The 17,365-nt window shown below is 45.2% G+C and overlaps 1 protein-coding gene across 1 annotated transcript in view; it reads right to left on the minus strand.

Moving 5' to 3' along the window:
- Positions 1-5,575: 5,575 nt before the first annotated feature.
- Positions 5,576-17,365, minus strand: part of MTOR (mechanistic target of rapamycin kinase) — a 146,451-nt gene continuing 134,661 nt past the window's right edge. Inside the window, exons 48-58 of the mRNA XM_043485946.1 lie at positions 17,155-17,302; positions 16,415-16,537; positions 15,010-15,092; positions 13,878-13,950; positions 13,345-13,419; positions 12,829-12,964; positions 12,121-12,186; positions 9,953-10,033; positions 9,597-9,677; positions 7,236-7,341; positions 5,576-6,527 (exon numbers count right to left, since the gene is read on the minus strand). Of these exons, the coding sequence (XP_043341881.1) occupies positions 6,512-6,527; positions 7,236-7,341; positions 9,597-9,677; positions 9,953-10,033; positions 12,121-12,186; positions 12,829-12,964; positions 13,345-13,419; positions 13,878-13,950; positions 15,010-15,092; positions 16,415-16,537; positions 17,155-17,302 (988 nt within the window). The 3' untranslated portion in view covers positions 5,576-6,511. The remainder of the gene's footprint in view (positions 6,528-7,235; positions 7,342-9,596; positions 9,678-9,952; positions 10,034-12,120; positions 12,187-12,828; positions 12,965-13,344; positions 13,420-13,877; positions 13,951-15,009; positions 15,093-16,414; positions 16,538-17,154; positions 17,303-17,365) is intronic.

A 17,365-nucleotide genomic window follows, 5' to 3' on the forward strand; every position in this document is an offset into this window, starting at 1 on the left:
GGTGCTTTACATGGATTCGCACCTCCTCAAAACAATCTGATGGGGTAGACTCACATTTTCAGTGGAGGAAGCAAACACAGAAAATAAGTAGCTTTTCTGAAGTCACACTGGTAGGATGAGACAGAGTTGAGATTTGAAACTAGTTAATTTGTTACCTAGTGGGCACAATAAAGGACAGAAACAGTAGAGACCTAGTAGATGCTGAAGAGATCAAGAAGAGATGGAAAGAATACACTGAAAAACTGTACAAAAAAGATCTTAATGAACTGGATTACTATGATCATGTGGTCAGTCACCCTGAGCCAACATTCTGGAGAGTGAAGTCAAGTGGGCCTTAGGAAGCCTTGCTGTTAATAAAGCTAGTAGATGCGATGGAATTCCAGTAGAGCTATTCAGATCCCTAAAGAATGATGCTGTCAAAGTTTTGCATTCATTATGTCAGCAAATCTGGAAGACTCAGCAGTTGCCATAGGACTGGAAAAGGTCAAATCTCATCTCAATTCCCAATAAGGGTAGTACTAAAGAATGTGCTAATCATCAGACAATTGCACTCATCTCCCATGCTAGTAAGGTCATGCTTAAAATCTTGCATGTTAGGCTTTAGCATTATGTGAACCAAGAACTTCCGGATGTCCAAGCTGGGTTTAGAAAAGGAAGAGGAACCAGAGAACAAATTGCCAACATTCTCTGGATCATAGAGAAAGGTAGGGAATTCCAGAAAAACATCTACCTCTGTTTCATCGGGAGCACTTTCCTTCTGATGTCTATGTTAGAAGGTTTCTCTGTCCCTTTTTATACTTTAGTAAAACTCTGCTACACAAAAGTTCTTGAGTGATTAAGGCTGGTCCCTGGTCCCAAAACTAAATCTTCTTCAGAGATCACAAATCTGATACTGTTCACCGTAAGCTATCATCTTGGGGGCTTGCCCAGGATCTTCAGGACAAGGTAAGAACCCTCAGAGCTCTAGCCTCTCTGCTTTCTCAGTACACACGTTTTCTGATTTACTAACTCTATGGTGTGCTTGTGTGAATGAATGACACGCCCTGTGCAAAGCAAGTGATGAGCCCTGCTCTGAGGTTTCGTGGTGCCTCGTAATGACTGAAGGCAGCTCCAAAAAGGGGAGCCTTGTCGGGGGTTTATACTGACCTGCCAATGCCAAGAGACACCCAACACCCTTGCAAGGGAAGCGGCCAGAAATGGGCGAAGCATGTGAACCAAACTTTCCTTTCTGGGTCAGCTTTTCCTGTTCTCTTTGGCTGTTTCATAACTGAGTGGGGAATTAGAACTATTAACCTAATCTGTTGGATCACAGACTTTCGAGGGACTTGTGATCCATGCTGTTACTATGTGCTTTTACTTAGACCCCGTGTCTGGAAGCGCCTAGCCTTGCTAGGAGCTGAAAGTTGCAAGAGCACGTTTGGGAGCGAGGTGCAACTGTAGCTCCAGGAACGTCTCTCAGGCTAGAGGTCACTCTCTTGGCTGCCTGCGTCAGGGGCCAGAGTCCTAAAAGTGAGTCTTTGTCATGGCTGTGCCTCCGATTTATGTGGATAGAAGCACTGCTGGTGACAATGAGTCTTTCAAGGACACAGATTGGGAATTGCAGGATCTGGTCAGATTGGAAGTGTGATGGGCTTCTTCTTTGGGTAGTACAGGGCTTCCCTTGTGGCTTAGCAGGTAAAGAATCTGCCTGCAATGCGGGAGACCTGGATTCAATCCCTGGGTTGGGAAGATCCCCCGGAGAAGGGAAAGGCTACCCACTCCAGTATTCTGGCCTGGAGAATTCCGTGGACTGTATAGTCCAGGGAGTCACAAAGAGTCAGACACGACTGAGCGATTTTGACTTCTGTTTCATCAGCTATGCTAAAGCCTTTGACTATGTGGATCATAAAAAACTGTGGAAAGCTCTTAAAGAGATGGAAATACCAGACCATCTTACCTGTCTCCTGGGAAAGCTGTATGCAGGTCAAGAAGCAAATTTAGAACCCTGTATGGAACAACTGATTGGTTCAAGATTGAAAAAGGAGTATAACAGGGCTGTCTGCTCTCACCCTCTTTAACCTATATGCTGAGCACATCGTGAGAAATGTTGGGCTGAGTTACAAGCTGGAATCAAGATAGGTGGGAGAACATCAACAACCTCACATATGCAGATGATACCATTATAATGGCAGAAAGTGAAGAGGAACTAAAGAGCCTCTTGATGAGGGTAAAAGAGCTGACTTAAAACTAAACATTAAAACACTAAGATCATGTCATCTGGTCCCGTTGCTGCTGCTGCTGCTAAGTCACTTCAGTCGTGTCCGACTCTGTGCAACCTTAGATGGCAGCCCGTCAGGCTCCCCCGTCCCTGGGATTCTCCAGGCAAGAGTACTGGAGTGGGGTGCCATTGCCTTCTCCGTCTGGCCCTGTTACTTCATGGCAAATAGAGGGAGAGAAAGTGGAAGTACTGACAGATTTCCTCTTCTTGGGCTCTAAAATCACTGCAGATGGTGACTACAGCCATGAAATCAGAAGATGATTGCTCTGGCAGGAAAGCTATGACAAATCTAGACAGTGTGTTGAAAAGCAGAGACATTACTCTGACGACAAAGGTTCCTATAGTCAAGGCTATGGTCTTCCCAGTGGTCACATACAGTTGTGAAAGCTGGACTGTAAAGAAGGCAGAATACCGAAGAATTGATGCCTTCGAACTGTGGTGCTGGAGAAGACTCCTGAAAGTCTCTTGGACAGCAAGGAGATCAAACCAGTAAATCTTAAGGGAAATGAACCCTGAATACTTGTTGGAAGGAATGATGCTGAAGCTGAAGCTCCAGTATTTTGGTCATCTGATACAAAGAGCTGACTCATTGGAAAAGACCCTGATGCTGGGAAGGATTGAGGGCAGAAGGAGAAAAGGGCATCAGAGGATGAGATGGCTGGATGGCATCACCGATGCAATGGACATGAACTTGAGTAAACTTTGGGAGATGGTGAGGAACAGGGAGGCCTGGTGTGCTGCAGTCCATGGGGTCATGAAGATTTGGACACGACTTGGCGACTGAACAGCAACAATTTGATACCACAGCCTTGACTCACACTGCTTTAGTTGTCTCCAAGATATTTAAGGCCCTTCCCTCACACTGGTTACTTGAAACCATCCTGGATTAATAGGGGGATTAGGCTGTCTTTAAAAGCTTCTGCAGAATTCCCTGCAGGCTAGTGGTTAGGACTCTGAACTTTAACTGTCAAGGGCTCGGGTTCAATCCCTGCTCAGGGAACTCTGATCCCACAAGCTACGTGGTGAGGCATAATATTAACAGTATTAATAATATAAAAGCCTCTATTAGCACCTCAACTTCCTCTGCTAAGTCATTTCAGCAGTAAGAAGGTTTTGCTTAGATATAACTTAAAACCCATTGAATTCACCAAACATCTTAATGCCAAGAACTTTCCATGTCCTAAGAAATATGTCTTTATCATAGGTGGCCACCATTTTCCTGAGTCCATCCATTCTCATGCCATTTGTCTTACAGTGATGGTGACATCACTGTAGTCATTGATAGTTATTTCACATAGAACTTGGTCATATTTTGGGGAGCAAAATACTTATTCTTGGCTATGTCAGGTCTTAGTTGCAGTGCATGGGCTCCTCGTTGCTGCACATGGGCTTCTCCGTAGTTACGGTGTGCGGGCTTTGGCATGTGGCATCTTAGTTCCCTGACCAGGGATCGAACCCTTGTCCCCTGCATTGGAAGGCTGATTCCTAACCACTGGACCATCAGGGAAGTCGCACTACTGAGGTTTAAGTCCATCTTTGTTTTTAATAGAGGAGTCCTCCAATAAGTGTTTATGGAGCACCACGTGCACCTGCTCCTGCTCTTCTGACGGATTTGGGGGATACAAAGTCCCATAAAATATGGCTCCTGGCCTTATAATTCTCATCCAAGTGCAAGTGTTAGTCACTCAGGCATTTCTGACTGTTTGCAACCCTATGGACTGTAGCCTGCCAGGATCTTCTGTCCATGGGATTCTCCAGGCAAGTATACTGGAGTGGGTTGCCATTCCCTTTCTCCAGGGGATCTTTCCAACCAAGGGATTGAACCTGGGTCTCCTGCATTGCAGGCAGATTCTTTACCATCTGAGCCACCAGGGAATAAGTTCTTTTTAAAAAAACTTTATTGATGTGTAGTTGATTTACAATATTAATTTCTGCTGTACAGCAAAGTGATTCAGTTATTCTTTTTCAGATTCTTTTCCATTATGGTTTATTACAGGACATTGAATATAGTTCCCTGTGTCACAGTAGGGCCTTGGTGTTTATCCATTCTATATGTAATAGTTTGCATCTGCCGGTCCCAAACTCCCAGTGCTTCCCTCCACCTCTTCCCCCTATGCCCTGGCAAACACAAGTCTGTTCTCTATAGCTGTGATTCAGTTCTGTAGATATGTTCATTTGTGTTGTATTTTCTTTTTTATTTTTTGGTTGCATGGTGCGGTATGCAAGATCTTAGTTCAGCCAGGAATTGAACCCATGCCCCTGTCAGTAGAAGTACAGAGTCTCAATCACTGGCCCCCAGGAAAGCCCCTATTTGTGTCGTATCTTAAGATTCCACATATAGGTGATACCATATGGTATTTGTTTTTCTTTTTTGACTTACTTCATTTAGTATGATAATCTCTAGATCCATTTTACAAGTTCTTTGAATCACTTTTATAATGAGTCAGTAGTTCTTACTGGGTAGCTGTGGTCCACAGGAATTTAGAAAAAGAAATCTAGCTCAACAACTGAAAACAGTATTTTTTTGGAAGAACCCATTAGGCATGCTCTTTAGAGGAATCTGTATCTAGTACTTGCCGGCTCCATTTAAGTTCTCTCTTCATTATTGCAACAGCTTTTTTTACTAGGTTTTGCAGCTTTTAATTTTCTTTCCACCTGTTTGATAACAGTTTCTTTAAAAAACACTACTGAGATTCTACTTGTTTTAAAACTTCACATGGTTCCTTCCCTGCCATCCACAGCATCAGGTTCAGACTCCTTGCCGCTGGATTGTGAGGCAGCCGGTCTGGCCTGGATCTACTTTCTAGCCTCCTTTTAGTCCCTTTATTTCCCAGTGACCACTGAGCCGGGCATGCTGAACTGTGAGGTCCCAGTGTGTGAAACTGCTGTTTTTATGTATAAAAAGCGGCCTAATACCTGAAATCTCACATGGTTCAGGTTCACACGTGCCCTTCCTGTACGGTATTGTGCTTTCACACCTCTTTTCTGATGAGGACGTCCTCACTTGCTTCATTTGACGGACTCCCACTCCCACTTAAGACCCCTGGCAAGTGTCCCCTTTCTGTGAGGCTCCCAGTGGAACCAGTGCCCCCTACCCAAGGCTCTCGCGGCTCTCTCTTCTCACCAGGTGGCCGGGTGGCTCCTGAGAGATGTGGCTCTGTCTTGTCTGGCCTGGGAACACCCCGAGGACAGGGATCACAGCACATAGAACCCTGTCCTGCATAGTCCCAGTACTCAGTGTTAGTGAATGTTGAAGGAATAACTGTTTATTTCATGAACTGACTAATATACAGGAATAAAAAGCCACTCATATTCATGTTTTTAAAATTCTGATGTCGTTTATTGGCACAAAAATTATTCAGATACAACATGGTGTCTAGACATGGCTACACTTTATACTTTGTGCATTTCATGTAAGATTTCTTTTGCTCCTACTTCCCGACATGTACTAGACCTTCCCTCTCTGCGTCAGCACCTCCACGACAGCATTTCCGTATTCCAAGGCCTTGCTCCAAACGGAGGGCATTCAGACCTCACTGAAGACATCCCAGAACCAGGCCGGGAAGGCCAGTGTGGGCCGCCTCCTGCACTGTGATGCCCTCTGTGCACCTGCCCAGTCGAGGCTGCCCGGCGATCTGAACAGACTCTCCTCTGAGTGGCTCGGGTCTTGGCTTGAAGTGTATATGTTGCAGCGTGGTGGGTGAGGCAGAAGACTGACCTTTCCCACCCATTTTGGCCCATCTTGCGAGGGTTGTTGCTGCGTCCACGGACCAGTGAGGTAATGAGATGGGCGAAGGCGATGAAGTCAGCTTCTCCGCGTCTTTACAATCCAGAGTCCTAATCCGTGTCCTCCACGACCTGAGGCTTCGTGACTGCGCTGAGTTTGCTGTGTCCATGTTGAGAGGAACGACTAGGCCATTCTCCTGTCAGCAAACACTTCTGAGTTCTTTTGTGAGTTAAGTCAAAACCCGTATTTCTAAAGTTATAGATCTTCTGTTCCCCAAAATCAAGGGCTTGATTTCTGTAGTATTACTGTGTTTACTGTCCTGGGAACCAAATCAAGCCTTGTGTTTCCGACAATATATTCTTTAACAGCAGCTAGAAAGTTGGTTCAAACCAACTTATAATATACAGTAGTTCTTTTCATTTACATTTCAGAGCTGAACTTTCTGACCATGGTTTCAGTTTAGTGGAAGCAGATACCAAAGTACAAAAGCCTCAAGAGAAGTGCTGTGGGCACGTCTGTGCCTCCAGTTACCAGAAAGGACACCTAACGAGACAGGGAGAAAAGGAATATTTTAATAATCTGGGCTTCTTCAAAGCTTTACGCAGATACACTGAGAATGGAAACAGCAAGGTCTGCCCACCCCCGGGACCCTCCTTGAGATCTCCCACAGCTAATTGTGCGGGACAGGTGTTATCGTTTCCAGTCCAGGCCAGACGCCTGCTGTGGTCCCGCAAGGATGCCTCCCTGTCACCCTCTCTCTCTAGTTTCTACCTTCAAGCATGCCTCAGGCAATTAATCAAAGCAGACCCCAGAATGGTCCTTGAGGTTACAATTGCTGATGATAAATCTGTCTTTTCATCTCCTCTGTCACCCCTCTGGCTGCTTCTCCTTTGCCCTTCCTGTATCTCTGAATTGACAGCAAAAACCCCAAAAGAACACCCCCACTCCTCCAATAAGGGGGCCTCACCTATTCGTCTAAGTCAATTTAACATGTCATTTTAATTCACTTTGGTGTTTGCCTTCCAAATACACATCCATATGTCTCCATTTTCTCCTTTTTGGAACAATGAGCACATCCAGTGAGTATAAACTTTTGAAGAGACTTGAGACACAGTTTCCCTATATGGATACCCAATTTCCCTGTATGGATCCCTGTCCCCCCCACCCCCACCAACATCTTTTTTTGCAACTCTGGCTTTGGGGCACAGACAGGGTAGGGGCCTGATTGCTTATTTGAACAGAGGTGCTCACCAGCCAATGTAGCACTGGCAGAGGTTTTCATGGGATGTCGCTTGTTTGATGAGCAGCTCGACTTGTGTTGGGACATCCAGGGTTTCGTCATGAGAGAAGTCCCGACCTAGGACATGAGGAACAAAAGCGTCCAGTGTGCACCTGGTACCAACCACCCAGCTCCACCGTCCCCCAGCCAGGATCAACTGTCCACACAGCCTGAATCAGCTCCCCCTCATAAGTGAATATAAATGCTATATAATACTTGGATTTTTAAATTTACCTCCACGTGACCCATAAACACCTAATATATACTAACAAACACACTAATATGTACTCGGCTCTTGGTTTACAGTAGGTAAAGTCCTACAGTGGGCAGAGTACAGGAGTGGCAAAGATCTGACCAGTGGGCTTCTATTCCATTATCACCCTTGAGTCGGGCAAGTGGCCAAGGAGCCTCTTTCACTCCTACCAGCCTCTCCTTCCAGCCCCTTGTCCTGCAGTGCTGCCGGCTTTCATCACACACTCATAGTCTCCTGCCTTACATGGGCGCTTAGTACTGCCTGGCCAGCTCCTCTGGCTATACACCCTTCCATCTCCACCATGAAGTTCTCTTCTCTTCTCGAGCGTCCAAACCTCTCCTCTGGCTCCTCACCCTCGGCAGGGGACCTCATTTTCTCCTCTAGAGCCCACTGATTCACTAAGGGCAGAGTTCAGGGCCCTGATATGCCAGCTTTGTTCAACATGAGCTCCCCCTTCTTTTCCATCACCCCCGAGAGTGGGCCCTCCTCCCATTTAAGGCCAAGTTCACCCGCACTGTGACCCACCACCTCCTCTTTGTCAGGAGCCTTACAATACCAACCATCCTGCCTCTCACTCACGTCTGCAAACCCTCCCTCTCATGTGCTCACTTTTCTGTAAACACGTTCCTCCTCCTGTTGAAGGAAACAGAACCGCTCATGCAACTTCTCCCCCTTCGGCTATGTCCTCTCTCCTCCCCGCACAGCCAGACTTCCTGAGAGCTTTGAAACCTGTCTCCGTTCCTTCTCTCTCTCACTTTGCATTCTCTTCTGCTGCTTTATTCTGGCTGCCAGGCTCATCAGAGCTCTCAGAGGGCCACCAGAGACCCGGAACCCCCCTGGATCTCTCCCCACCCCTCACGGCCCATCATCAGTCCTTTGCATTTTCCTCCTAAACAGCTCTCGACTCCATCTCCACTGCCACCCTTGTCTCATCAGCTGTCCAGCTGGCACTGACTGTGGCAGCTGCTTCCTTCCCTCCAGCCCCTGCTCCCCCCACAGTCAGAGCAGGCAGGATCTCACAATGGAAACCTGCCCAGCTCCCCTCCACCCCGTTAAAACCCTCCAGTGGTTTCTCACTGCCCACAAGATACAGGGTAAAAACAGAAGGCCCTGCACGGTCTGGCCCTGGCCCTCTCAGAGTCCAAACACTTTGCATTATGCTCCTCTCACCCTTCTTGGGGGCAGTTTGGCCTGCCAGGCTCTCTGACCTTTTTTCCTTGCTATCTTCCCTCCTACCACAGGGTCTTTGCACATGCTGTTTCCTTTACCTGGAAGAATCTGCCCTAATTAACTCCTCTAGCAAATTTTAGCTCCTAGGTAGTTTGCTGAGGGAAGCTTTTCTGGAACTTTTGGACTTAAATTCCCCTGTTACTGTCATCACAGCCCTAGTCTCTCTTCCACTTAAAACGGTATTCCTCTTTAGAGTCCAAGTCCCATGAAAGCAGGGAAGATGCCTATTTTTAACCGACACTGTTTCTTCAACATCTAGAACTTGCAGGTCCTTAATGAACCAATATGCCTTGACAACAGAGCTTATGTGCTGGGCCTCCCACGTCCCAGTCCATCCTCACCGCCTTCTGAGTGAGGTGTTCTTGTCACTTTCTGGCCAGAGGAAGAGACACAGGCCTGTAGGGCCCCACCTGTGGTGCTGGGCCTTTGGCCTCCCTGCCTCCCACCCCCACATCACACCATTTGGTCTATGTGACACGTCTCCTGTTCAAAAGTACACAGTGCTCCCATCCAGGCCCTCCACTCTGTACAGCTACCTGAGCACAGGTGGGCACTGAACCAAGGGGTCAGATTTGCTCTAATTTCGGCCATGATGATTAATTTTCTTGAATTTGGACTCAATAGAACTTTACTGTTAAACTTCACTGTTAAGACGAGATTAACAACATTACTTAAAGGAAGTTCATTGGTCATTAGAGAATCAGAGAGGATCCTTCACTGATGGCCTCAGAGATAGTCCAGTTAGCAGCATAGGGTCACAGTTTAGGCACCAACACCACTGGAAACCGGGCTGAACACCCACTCAAGGAGGTTTTATGTTCCTTTTAAGTAAACACATATACACACTCACCAGTGAGCTTATCTCGAACCCTGTTAATAATTTGAATAGCTTTCTTATTTAGGGCCTCTGGTTTCACCAAACCATCTCCAACTGGAATAAACAAAAGCAGAAATAATAGTAAGACTGGATCATCATAACAGGTTCAATGCACACCCCTGTTTTTCTCAAATATTCACTTTTGTTAAGTGTGGAGCAATTCTTCCTCTTTGTTTATCTTTGTCCTCAGAATATAATGAGAAATTCATGGGATCTTTGCTGCTCAAAGGCAGTTCTGTTGCTTCCTCTTACTGACCCTCCTCCTGGTGTTCACAGCTGCTCTTTTCTTAATGAGCTAGCTGATGCAATTCCTCAGAGGCTGGACTTACTGAAAGAATGAATAGATTCTGGCACTGTGGTCCCCGTTTTCTTATGGGCTGGTTCCCCAAGTTCCACACCATCCAAAATTTCTAGGAGGAAAAAAAATCAGCAGAAAATTCAAACACCAAGAAGCCACTGTTCCAAGGTATTAGCTCTAATTCTTCATCTCCCTTTTAACACCTGTCCCACCTGTCTCAGAGAAGAAAGGAGATAGGACGTGTTATGCTCTTTATGAATTTAACATTTTTTAGGGAGTTCCTGGGTTGTCCAGAGGTTAGGACTCAGCGCTTTCACTGCTGTGGCTTGGGTTCAATCCCTGGTCAGGGAACTGAGATCCCGCAAACTGCATGGCACAACTCCCTCACCCCCTCAAAGAAAGGTTTGAAATCTGCATGAAAACATACAACATTAATAAAATGTTCTGACATACAGAATAGGCTCACAGGTCAAAGACCTGGCCACAAAATTTGGTTGGCTGGACCCAAATTGGTCATAACATAAAGAAAACTAGCTTTCAAAGGATCACACACGTGACTGAAATGTTATTCCTTGGAGGAATTCATACATCAACTCTGGGGAGAAGTCCACAGGCTTTAGGCTCACCCTCTGCTGACTGTGGCCTTCAGGAGAGCCATCTAGAATCAGAACTCTGAAGCTATTTATACACTGCCCTGGGACATGACAGGTCTTCAAAGTGAAGCTAGTGATGATAATACTTTAATTAATGAGTCCTTGGAACTTAACTTTTGAGGCACATACAAGCAACCAGGCCTACCACCACTGGTGCCACCAGCACAAGCTGTCCTAACTCCCCTTGGTATATCACAGGCGGCACATGGGAGTCACCCAATAATGTATTAACAAGGCAGACCCTGAGAGTTATACCAGTGAGTGTCACATAATCTGGGTGAGACCAGTCATCCGCATGAGGCCTCCAGACACTGTGGGTGATTCAGGGAATCCCAAGTCCTATCACAGTGTCCAGGGTAGAGTCCAAGCTATTCATGGATGACATGGATCCAGGATGCCCATTTCCTGCCGAGAACACTCTCTTCCTCTCTACCCATCCAGATTCCACTCATCCAGTAAGGCTCAGCTTCGATTCTACCAGCCCACAGGCTCCCTTAACCCTCGCGGTCCAGAGTGATACCTCCTTTCTAAGGCCTACCACCCCCTGGTTCCCAACCAAACCACATGGCAGCTGCCTACACTGTAGTGTGCCGCTCTATTATTCCACATACACTCTGGGGTTCTGTGCTTCCTCAGAGCAGTCTCAGTATGTCACACTGTTTTCATACCTCTGAATACCATTTGGCCTAGTTGGTAACCAGTTGCAAATGTTGCCTAAGTATTTGGAGAGAACGTTTAACTGTTTTACATCCCAGTGGTATTTCCAAAATATGACTGTGTAGGGTGTTGTTGAATGTGGGGGTCAAAGGGTTGGGTTAGGGTTAAGGGGCAAAGGGAAAAGGTAAATGTGTCACACAGCTTGACTCTAAGACGTCTGAGAGCAGGGAATACACAGAGCCCGTTCTGGCTCTCAGAGGGGCGTCATCTTCTTGTAACCCTGTAACCCTGCTTTGTGGACCACATTCCTGGGAACAATGTTTCCTGTGGTTTCCTAGCTTCTCAGGCAGCAGTGTGTGTACATTTCCACTGCTCCCATCTTCCCACTCCTGAGCTATTCCCAAAGCTTTAGAATTAAGGTAACATAGTTAGTAATCATCCCAGACACCATTAAAGGGCATGCTAAAGACTGGCTAATATTCAGACATAATTTAAAAAAAAAATTTTTTTTTTTTTTAATTTATTTGACTCTGCTGGGTCTTAGTTGCAGCACATGGAATCTTTGATCTTAATTGTGACATGTGGAATCTAGTTCCTGGGATCGAACCCAGGCCCCCTACATTGGGAGTGTGGAGTCTTACCCACTGGACCTCCAGGGAAGTCCAATTCAGACATACTTTTAACTGATTGTGTTTTTACATATAGGTTAAGATTGGATAGTGTGATCAAAATTTCTGAGCTCTAGGTACCCACTTCTTCCTGAGAGGCATTAAATAAAAAATACATTAGATGCTTATTACTTAAGTCATGCCTTCTAAAGGCAGTGACAAGGCTTGCCCCATTCTAGAAATACCCTGGACAAAAGGAGGACAGAGTCTGCAGCACTCACCTACTGACTGGCCAGCAGAGTAGGAATCTGTCCTTGTCCGTGATCGCTTGTTACCTTTGGTATTTGCTAGGGAAAGAAAGAAAAGGAGGGTTAAAAAGCACTTCCAACTTTGATTTGAAAAAAACTTGGCTGATATACTTTCCCTTAATCATAAAAATATAATTTTCCCAAAAGCCATAACTAAGAGAAAACAAAAAACATAACACTCAGGAGTAAATGGGTGGATGTTCACAAGGCATCTGATCCTGAGGGGCATTTTATATGGCTGAGTGGGATTCAGATGATGTAAACTGGATAACAAGTGAGTGTGTGACAACTGCAGTGGAGAAGATGCCTCTGATTAGTAAATGCCTTCTGAGGAGGTCGGAATAAAGAGCAGACTAAGACACTGTTGAGATAGCACAACTGTTTGCAAATCCTGTAAAAATTCCGCCTGCTATTCAACATGAAACCTAAAAAAAGTCACCAGAGTACTTATTTATTCTGAAAAATGCTTTAATCAAGATCTAAACTGATGACCAGAGTTCTCTTAGTGAATAAAAATACTTGAAATTGATTTCCAGCCACCACAGCTGCCCTGTGGAAGAGTGGTGTGGCAGCTGAGTACTGGGTCTTGGGCTCTGTGTGTGAAGGGGGGCAGGACTGAACTGGCTACGCCCACTGTGGGAGGGAGTGAGCCCCAGCACCCCGGCTCTTGCTGAGACTCACTGTCCATCAGCCTCCAGTTCAGCAAAGGGTCATAGACAAAGGCTTCCAGCACGGCCATGACACTGTCCTTGTGCTCCCGAAGCACCTCCATCACGGTGTGGCACGTGATCCTGTAGTTGCCATCAAGGCCTGTGACCTGCGGGTGGGCCAGAGCTGCTCACCACGGAAGTCACCATGCTGGTCCCCGAAGGCCTTACCACCCAGCATCACCTCAGAGGGTGTCATCCCACTCAGAGAGATGATATGGCCATCACTGAGGGGCCAGGCTGGGCATGCCTCAGAGCAAAGGGTCAGGACTGTCGTTCATATGAAACAAGGTCTGGCGTAAAGGTTGGGTAAGACTTTTAAAGACTGATCGTTTCTAACAGGATGGACAATACCAGGAGGATACGACTACAGCATAAGCGGGGCATTTGGGGAGCTAGAGATCTAACAAGGAAGGAAGTCTGTCCTTGGAGAGGGGATAGAACTGTACTGGTCCCACTTCAAAGCAGTTTGTTACCAACATCCACTCACCTCCATAGCATTGGTCAGCATTCTCGTTAGTCTAAATGGAATCTTCTCTGGGAATTTTTCTCTGGTCATAGCAACCTAAGGGTAATAAAGGGAAAACCCAGGTCCACTGGTTAGACTTGTCTTCCTCAGCTGGAGCCAGGTGCAGGTAGGTGGCTTTCCTTTGCATCACCAGCACTGATTTCAATTAGAGCATAGAAAGGAAGCAGCCTGAGTCTAGTTTAGTGATGGGACTTATTGCTGGAATTTAAGACAACTAAAAATTTAAAAATAAAAAAAGAGAAGGTGGGGGAGTGGGGAGGGAGAGAGAGAAAAAAGGTAAGTGTGTATCACGCCCAGGCCTTCAACCAACATCTCCTTTTCTGAGTCCTGTAACGGCAAGAATCAAAAAGCACGTACTTCATCTATTAGACTGATGTTCTATCACCTTGAGAGAAGAGTCAGGGGTAAGAATACGGCATTTGGGCTCTTAAGTTTGCCTAAGTGGTCGGAGTGGCGTAGAAGGTGGTCCTCTGGGTTCTGGAACATGTGCTTACCTCAAAGCAGTCCCCAAAGTCAATATGCAGTATCTTTCCACTCAGCCGGTCCAGCATCAGGTTTGATGGGTGTCTGAGAAACGAGAGAACAGCTCGGATGAACAGCTCCCAGGTCTGTGAGACTCTAGGCCAGGGGCTGGTAAGTGACAGCACTCAGGCCAAAGCTAGCACTCCACTCCCAACTTTTGCAAATTATTTTTATTGGAACACAGTCATGCTCATTTGTTCATGCACTGTTTTGGGCTGCTTTTATGCTACAGCAGCAGAGATGAGTATTTGTGATGGAGACTGTAAGGCCAGAGACTAAGATATTTACTATCTGGCCCTTTACAGAAAAAGTTTGCTGACCCCTGCTCTAGGGCTCAAATGAGAATTGATCTGTGTGAATCACAAGTTGCCCCATGATACCAAGACAGTTTGTTTTCCCAAGGTCTTTGGTCACAGGATAAATGGCCATAGGTTTCTGGCAGTGCTGGCACCTCAGAGTGACAAGGCTCTTCGAGACGGGCTCTCATCTGCCTGAGTCCCTGAGCCCCTCCAGGCAGGAGCATCTGGGTATTCTGGACAGGTGCTCTACTAAGTTTTTTAAAAACAGGAATTTATTATTTTTGTGGGATTAAATTTTTTTTACTCTCAAATAAGTGCATGAGAATGATCCCAGAAGGAAAACTGTAGACATCAGAATATTATTATTTTTTAAAATTTCTGAACATTTCTAAATGACTTTTGCAGTCAGTACATTTGGATGAAATTTAATATGTAGAACTATCAGAGGGATCTACTTTGGTTGGTTTCAATTATAGAAATAGGATTACTTCTCTTAGCATAGTGATGATTGATAAATGTTTACTGAATCAATAAAATCAACTGGATTTCATGTGGTTTTTAATACATTAAACCAACCTATGGAGAAAGTTTCCTTGAACTATGGTTTTTCTTCTCTTTAGTTTGACATGCTGTTTTGATGGCATGGACAATAATAGGGGACTAAGGCTGATGCTGCAAAAAACGCCTAAAGTACGAAATATAAACATGTACCAAACAGTCATAAGGCTCACTGGAAAACAAAATGAAATCATCCAAGAAAACTATATGATGGAGAAAGAAGATTCAAAGAAACAAATTCACTCACCTATCACCCAGGCCCAAAATATACCCAACCATAGACATGACTGCTAAAGAGCGGGTATAATTGGTTCTTCGATCAAACCACACCTAGAACACAGAAGCACATGTGAACCGAGGCTCTGAAAACTAACTGGTTTTCAACACAATTATACCCTAATCAGTTGTTTGCTTACAGTCCAACAATAACCAGTTTGTTCCCAGTATAAGGGAACAAAAATCATTCATAATTACAAATTTAATAAACTCTGCTCAGAGTAAACTTAATTGGAAATGTGTAGAACTTAGATCACTAAGTAAATTAAACTTTGCTTAGAAATACAGAGACTAGAGTAAATGAAAATATCCATTTAAGGATATCCACTTAAGATTGAAAAGATGTAATATCCTTCCAGATTATTTAATACATTTAATGTAATTTCAGTAAAAGTTCATTGGCACTTTCTTGGGAATCTTGACAAAATGATCCTAAAACTTACCTAGAAAAAAATTAAATGTAAATAACTAGTGAGAAAAGACTTGTATTAACAGTGGGATACTTGAGGATAAATAGAAAGATCAATGATACAGAAATTCTAGAAAGAAATTCAAGGGCATATAAGAATTTAGTATATAATAAAAGTTGACTCTGTTACAGTGGTGAGAGGACGGATTATCTGGTAATACTGTGTGTGTGTTAAGTCACTCCAGCAGTGTCCGACTCTTTGCGACCCCATGGACTGTAGCTCTCCAGGCTCCTCTGTCTATGGGATTCTTCAGGCAAGAATACTAGAGAGGGTTGCCATGCCCTCCTTTAGGGGATCTTTCCAGCACAGGGATCGAATACGTGTCTTTTACATCTCCTGTACTGGCAGGCAGGTTCTTCACCACTAGCGCCACCTGGGAAGCCCCTGGTAATACTGTCACGTTTGTTAATCACCTTAAAAAAATAAAATCTATACCCTAACTTTAAATTCCAACTTGGATTAAGGATTTAAGTGTAAAAACAAATCTTATAATTAGTACAAGAAAATCTTGAGGTGGAGAGAACCTTTCTAACTATAAAGTCAGGGAAACTTTAAAGAAAGGATTAAAAAATCTATTAACTTCTAACATTTAAAAATGTACATCAAAACCAAAACAAAAACTTCAAACCTAGAAACATACTATTAAAAGAAATGGAAAAACCAGATAAATAGGAAATTAATAATATATATGAAAAAGATTTAACAGCCTTAATAAAATACTATTGTAAGCAATGGTTGAAACATGAGACTAACTACAGGTAGACTGCGTGGCTCAGCCATTCGGTTTCTGCTCTAAAAGACTACACATCACCCACAGCTAATCGTCACAGGCCACGTCCACCAGGGGCACAGGGGCAAACAAGCCATTCCCGGGGAGAGGGGAGGCTGGGGGCAGGGGCGTCATACCTCAGAGCTGGGGCTCTTCAGCCACAGCAGTTTGGCCAGGTCGTCCCCAGCTGTGTTGTTGACGGCGTGCTCAAACACCTCGACCTTCTGCATCAGAGTTAGGTGGTCATAGTCTGGAGCCATCTGCACCAAGACACAAGTGCTGTGAAAGAGGAACCCAAGACGAGCAACTCACAGCCTGGAAGCAACAAGGCTCTGAGGCCAGGCAGAGAGGGGCTCTGATTTCACCACTGCCACCGAAAGGAGAAGGGGAATAAGGAGAAGCAGTGGCCACTCTAACCTGAGGACCACAGGAGGGGCCAGGGCAAAAGGGGCAGGCATCAGGCCTCGCCTCGGTACCAGCTTAGCGTGAATGAGAGCACTGGGAGGTTCAAACACTTTTTTACTTTTCTCTCTCACACACCTACTGAACACTGCTTCCTTGCTTCCCCATTCAGCCAGTCAGTGCTCTGTGTACAGTGTTAGGATCAGCAGATGTATGTTGCCTGATGAGTAATACCGTCCAGTCTCATGGAGGGTGATGAAAACCCAATTGCTGGGCTTTAGGATCCTTGTTTAATCTTAGAAAAGGTTATCTGCTTGAAGACTTATACCATTAATCCTTCGTCAATAGCTAATTCCCTTGAATAGACTTTTCAGTGATGGAACAAGGAAAACAAATTTGTACCAATTCCCGAACTGACTTGCGAGCTTCGCCTCCAAGACACTGAAGGGTTGGGTCTGGCAGCCTCATTACATACCCGCAGCATGATGCGATGCTCGATGTTGAGAAGGATCTTCTTTTTCTCCCTGTAGTCCCGGATGAGGGCGTGCAGTGTGTCACAGTGGGGGACCCAGCCGATGAGGCCCGAGTTGGTTGATAATGGAATGACGGCGTACCTCTGGATGCTAAAGCCCACAGGAAAGCAGGGTCAATGAACAGAAAACAGAGCAGACCTTTGAGCCACTTGT

This window comes from Cervus canadensis, chromosome 13, assembly GCF_019320065.1.
Source record: "Cervus canadensis isolate Bull #8, Minnesota chromosome 13, ASM1932006v1, whole genome shotgun sequence".
Classification (NCBI taxonomy): Eukaryota; Metazoa; Chordata; class Mammalia; order Artiodactyla; family Cervidae; genus Cervus; species Cervus canadensis.